Source organism: Ornithodoros turicata, unplaced genomic scaffold (genome assembly GCF_037126465.1).
Source record: "Ornithodoros turicata isolate Travis unplaced genomic scaffold, ASM3712646v1 Chromosome33, whole genome shotgun sequence".
Lineage (NCBI taxonomy): Eukaryota > Metazoa > Arthropoda > Arachnida > Ixodida > Argasidae > Ornithodoros > Ornithodoros turicata.
Window position 1 is genome coordinate 1356205 of NW_026999359.1, and position 5667 is coordinate 1361871.

General features: G+C 54.3%; 2 protein-coding genes across 2 annotated transcripts; both read right to left on the reverse strand.

Moving 5' to 3' along the window:
• Positions 1-1979: 1979 nt before the first annotated feature.
• On the reverse strand, positions 1980-3509 carry LOC135373855 (uncharacterized). Its single transcript, XM_064606910.1, has one exon. It carries the CDS (start codon positions 3507-3509, stop codon positions 1980-1982), a length of 1530 nt encoding a protein of 509 aa, XP_064462980.1.
• A 1288-nt stretch (positions 3510-4797) lies between these two features.
• LOC135373857 (uncharacterized) lies at positions 4798-5321 on the reverse strand. Its single transcript, XM_064606911.1, has 2 exons — positions 5268-5321; positions 4798-5223 (listed from the first exon to the last, which is right to left on the reverse strand). The coding sequence occupies exons 1-2, from the start codon at positions 5319-5321 to the stop codon at positions 4798-4800; spliced, it is 480 nt and encodes a 159-aa protein (XP_064462981.1).
• Positions 5322-5667: the final 346 nt, after the last annotated feature.

Sequence of the window (5667 nt, forward strand, 5' to 3'; positions counted from 1 at the left end):
CCTTTGTATTATTTTGCTTCATTGTATGTGTATGCATGTATCGCCACAGTCAAATTTCATACCGTGTCCCCATGCACGCAGTGCACAGATACAGGTCCTACATCTCCTATGATACATATATTGCTCCTATAAAACCTATAACTCCTGTGGTACCTATATCACTTATAGGTTCTATATCCAACAACAGCATATGTACTGGGTCTACATATATGATTTTGCAGTAGAGACGCACATTCCCTTTCTCGACCACAGAAAAGACCACAAGTATCTATGTTCCATCACAGAATTTTCTCACCACTGCTGCACATGTGCTCACTCATAACACCAGGATCAAGGAAGAAATTCACTGTATGTAATGCAAAATAATTTTTTTTTATTCACCATTAAAACAGTCAGAGATGTCCCAAGGATGTTCATAGGACGTTCGAATTTTGGAACGTGTGCTACTTATATGGGATCTTATCATGAATGTTCCTTGGACGTGCGGATAACATTGCGATATTCGGGACGTTCGCGACATATTCTGGACACCCATGGGAGATTAGTGGTCTGCGTTAGGGAGATTAGGGAGGTAGCGATCATTTTCCTCTATATATTTCACACGACAGACTGCTCCTCTCAGCAACTACTGGACTGATTTCTTTCACAAACTGGATACTTTTTCGTGCGGGCCACAGAACATCTGTGCACACCGGTATGTCCCCAGAGGCTCTCTCTCGAGCAATTACCCGCGGTATTCAGGAAGCGGCGGTCATGTCTAAAAGGGTAACAGGCCATGTCGTTCATTCCACAGCAATTAACCACCTTAGAGCATTACGTCGCCGAGCAGAAAGAACCGCTCGTCGGACAGGGCAACTTACGGACATTGTGGGATACCGCCAGATGAAAGCTAAAGTAGCACGATAACTTAAGAAAGAGGACAGGAAGCGTTGGCGTAAGTTTTACCACCACCTTTCACCGTTTCACCCAGCCACGAAGATCTGGCGGACAATCCGATCTCTGAAGGACGCGCCCCCTCAAAAGAATCCTCTCGCGGCCTTGGCTATCGTTAAGGGTGTAGATGAAAACACGCTAGCAACGGACTTCTGTGTGGTACTAACGACTTCGGCGGCTGCCTCGACCACGCCAGTACACCGCAGTTTTTGTCCACAGTTTGACAGCTGAACTTCACCAAGACTGGCCCCGTCCCCCGGAAGTTATGGACCGCGACTTCACACTAATCGAGCTAAAGGCAGCGTTGCAGCTTGTGAACACCGGCTCGTCCCCTGGACCCGATAAAATCACCTATGCCGCCCTACGAAACCTTGACGGGCGGTCATTCCAAGCTCCCCTTCATGTGTATAATACGTCTTGGCAACAGGGATTTTTACCACATACATGGAACGAGGCATTGGTTGTTCCCATCCTGAAACCAGGCAAGCCCCCAAACGCGCTATCCTCCTTTCTCCCTGTGAGCCTGACAAGCTGTATGGGGAAACTGATGGAGAGAATGGTTTTGCATCGCCTCAACTGGTGGCTCGAAAAACAACGTGCGTTCCCTCACGAAATGGCTAGATCTCGTCGCCACCGAAGCTCCATGGATCCAGTTCTCGACCTAGTCTCTACTGTTCAACATGCTCCTGCCCATTGACGGATCGTCCGTTCGGTTTTCCTCGACATCAAGCGCGCATATGATACCGCTTCGCACATTTATATGCTCCAGGCTTTGCGCTCGTTTGGAGTATCCGGTCGGCTCTTCGTCTGGCTCCAAGACTTCCTTACGGACCGAACTGTCGCTGTCCGTACGTCCCAAGGCCAAAGCCCTCAGCATCCTGTTCGTCAAGGAGTCCCCCAAGGAAGCATTCTCAGCCCGTGTAGACAAAGGAGACCAGACCCGATACCAGCAGCTGACTTTACTAGCTGTGAACTGAACCATAGCTCAGCCTACAAGCGAATGACCAAAGCGCGAGACCCCCGCGCCCCCATACTCCTCTTCGTTCTCAATCTTTAACATCCTCCCCGGGGCCAGGATCCACGCTAGCTTCGAGTAGGTAGAGCCGCTGCGCAGGGCGCACGATATGTCGTTTGTTCGGCAGTCTTAGCGTGAATGCTCTTGCGACGCCGTCTCGACCCGGGTGGCTGGCGGTTACGATTGCCATTTTCCAGAGGAGCTGTGGTGTTGAGTCATCTCCCACGATGACTACATCACCCGCCTTCAACGCCGTTGGGTCACCGCGGGAACTTTCGTGGGCGGAGCGCAGCTGGAGGAGGTACTCTCTCTTCCACCGCCGCCAAAACATTGCGAGAGCTTGCAGCTGCTCTTCCCTGAGCCTGTGCAGCGTCGTCGTCCCAACCTGCTCCTCTTCTGGAGATGCCGGGAGCTGCATTGATCTGCCGCCGGTTAAGAAGTGAGAGGGCGTAATTGGTGGCGCTTCGTTGGGATCAGAACTCACACCGGTTAGCGGCCTACTATTTATCACCGCTTCAATTTCGTGGAGCAACGTGGTGAGCCCTTCAAAGGTCTGACGCGTTCGTCCAAGTGAGACCTTCAGTGCGCTTTTCATGGTCCGAATCATCCGCTCCCACCACCCGCCCCACCAAGGTGCGTAGGGAACATTGAACTTCCAGGTGATGCGAAGGTTGGCGGCAAAGTTTTGCACATCCTCGGCGGGCAGGAGAGCGAGGATACGGGCGCATCTTCGGAAGGTCCGGGCGTTGTCCGAATAGACTACGGATGGAACGCCGCGTCGCGCGATGAAGCGCCGAAAGGCGAGCAGGAACGAGGAAGTGGTCATGTCGCTAACAAGTTCCAGGTGGACGGCTCGCGTGACGGCGCACGTAAAAAGTGCGACGTAACTCTTCGTGACAGTCGGACCCTGCTTGACATAAAGGGGGCCACAGAAATCCACGCCGATGACATGGAATGGTCCGGACTCGGTTATGCGGTCACGCGGAAGTGGAGCGAATGGAGCGTGCTCTGGTCGAAGCTTCATGCGGCGGCATACGAGGCACCTAGCGACGACACACTTCACTGCCTGACGCCCCTTCAGGATCCAAAAGCGACTGCGCAGGTCAAGTAGCGTCGTCTGGACCCCTGCGTGGCACAAGCGTACATGTGTGTGCATCACGGTGTGATGCGTGAACAGGTGCGTGTTTGGTAAGATGATAGGATGTTTCAAGCTGTCTGAATCAAGAAGCTCAGCTAGTCGACCCCCGACACGCAGGATCTGGTCGCTGTCCAGGAAAGGCCGCAGTGCCGCGAGTCGTGACGAGCGGGGCAGTGGATCGGCACGACGAAGAATTGCGAGGGTTTCGTGAAAGACTTCCTCTTGGACTTGCCGAATCCAGTATAGCTCCGCTTCGGCGATCTCGGATGCAGTCAACGGGCCGCGGTTGTGTGATTTTCTGGGATGGGTGTTCTTGATGAACCTGGCAACCCATGCAGTGACTCGAAGCATTTGGCTGAGAGTGCCGTAACGATCTAAGCTGAACACAGGCGGAGGACGTACTGCTGACGCAGCGTTGCACATCGATGGTAGAGGAGCGTCCTCAGTGCTCGGTGGTGGCGACGGAGGACGATCGGACTACTCGGAATGCCAGTTATTGCGGGGCTGAGGCAACCATGGAGGTCCATGCCACCAGAGAGACTCGTTCTGTAGGCGATGAGCAGAAATCCCGCGAGTTAGAAGATCTGCTGGGTTGTCCCGGCTCTTACAATGGTGCCATGCGGAGTCTGTTGTCAACCGGCGAATTTCGTTCACACGGTTTTGAACGAAGACAGGTGTCCGGGACTGTGCGCTTGTGATCCAGTGGAGTGCGACGGTGGAGTCTGTCCAGAACTCCGTACGCAGCGGAGAGAGTAGTGGCATCTTTCGTGCATGCGCAGCCAGCCGCGCAGCGTTGAGGCACGCGAGGAGTTCCAGGCGCGGAAGAGAGACACTCTTGACCGGTGCTACACGTGCCTTGGCAAGGAGAAGGGATGCGGTCCACTGTTCCTGTGGATCGAACGTGCGTAGATAGATTGCAGCTCCATACGCGCGGGGGCTGGCGTCAGCGAACACGTGGATCTCATCGTTGCCGTCCAATGAAGTCGACGACGAAGGCAGAAGGCGCGGCAGACGTATCGAGTTTAAGAGCGGCAGCTCGGAACACCAGTCCGCCCACTGCATGAGGTGCGGGGCTTGCAATGCATCATCCCATCCTTGATCGCGTGCCCATAACGACTGGAAGACTAAGCGGGCTCGGATTGTGAACGGTGAGAGATATCCGAGTGGATTGAATATCTAGTGCCACGCCGTGAATAATGGTGCGCTTCGTGATGGGCTGGTTGGCGAGATAGGACGAGACGCCATTCATAGTGAACGTAACTTCGTCGGTGGGACGATGCCAGTGCAACCCGAGGACCTTCACCGTCTCCTGACTGCTCACTGTATCGTACGCGATGCCGTCTTGGCAGAATTGACGGCTGAGGGTCGGCGAGTTGGAGCACCACTTGCGGAGGTCCATGCCAGCTTCTTGCAGCATCGTGACTGCCTCACGATAAATCTGAAGCGCGTCTTCTTCTGATGTGGCTCCTACGATGAGGTCGTCTACGTAGAAAGCGTGTCGAAGGCGCTCTGTAGCCGCTGGGTATTTATGTTGTGCACTACCGAAGTGGTGACGGAGTGTGGCAGCTAGCAGAAACGGACTAGATGCGGCTCCAAAGGGGACACGCGTCATTCTCCATTCCTGGATCTGGGGGCATGGGCTTTCTGGACGTGGAAGGTCTTCTGGCCACAGAAAACGCAATGCGTCGCGGTCTTCGGGACGAATTAAGATCTACAGGTACGCTTTCCGGATATCCGCGGTGAGAATGATAGGATAACAACGGAAGGACACCAACTGAAGCAGTAAGTCTGCGTTGATGTTGGGCCCCTTCTGCAGTACTTGGTTTAACGATGGGGCACCGCTGACGTGTGACGACGCGTCGAATACCACGCGAACCTTTGTTGTCACTGCTTCCTTCCGGATTACAGCATGGTGAGGAAGATAGTAGAGGTTCTCCTGAGGTACCTCCGGGGCTTTCTCTGCGTGGCCTTCGAGGAAATATTCGGAAATTCTGTCGTGGTACTGCTTTAGGAGATCCGGATGGTCTCGAAGACGCCGAAGCTGCGAGAGTAGTCTCGTCTGCGCGATGCTGCGGTTATCAGCCAAGACTCCACAGCAAGAGGGCTTGATGAGGAGTGGTACCTGGTACCGGTCTCCCTGAAACGTGACATAATCTTCGAACTGTTGCTGCGCTGGGTGACTCTGAGTTTCCCGTCGGCAAGGTCAGTGATTCCAAGGGTGTCCAGCTTCCACATCTCAGCTGGGTCGAGGTCACAGGGTTCTATTGGCCGCAAGATTTCGCGGCGGTGGAAGAGAGAGTTGTGGGAGCAACCGCAGAGCTAGCTTCGTATGAGGCGTTGGGCCTTGGAAACCGCGAGGCAGATGTCGTCCTGATACCGACTGGCCGCCGTGAAATCTTCCTCGAACTGCTCGTCGCTTATTCCTGCTTGAACGGTTGTGTCGAGATCCTTGAGCTCCCTAGACTTCTGCTGAAGGAGACGCGCCGTATCTTCGACTTCGGGGAGCGAGGGCTCATCACTACCGGAGAGGGCTTCGAGCCGATGAATGAGCCTCGTAACGGCGGCGCGGACGATGCCTCGG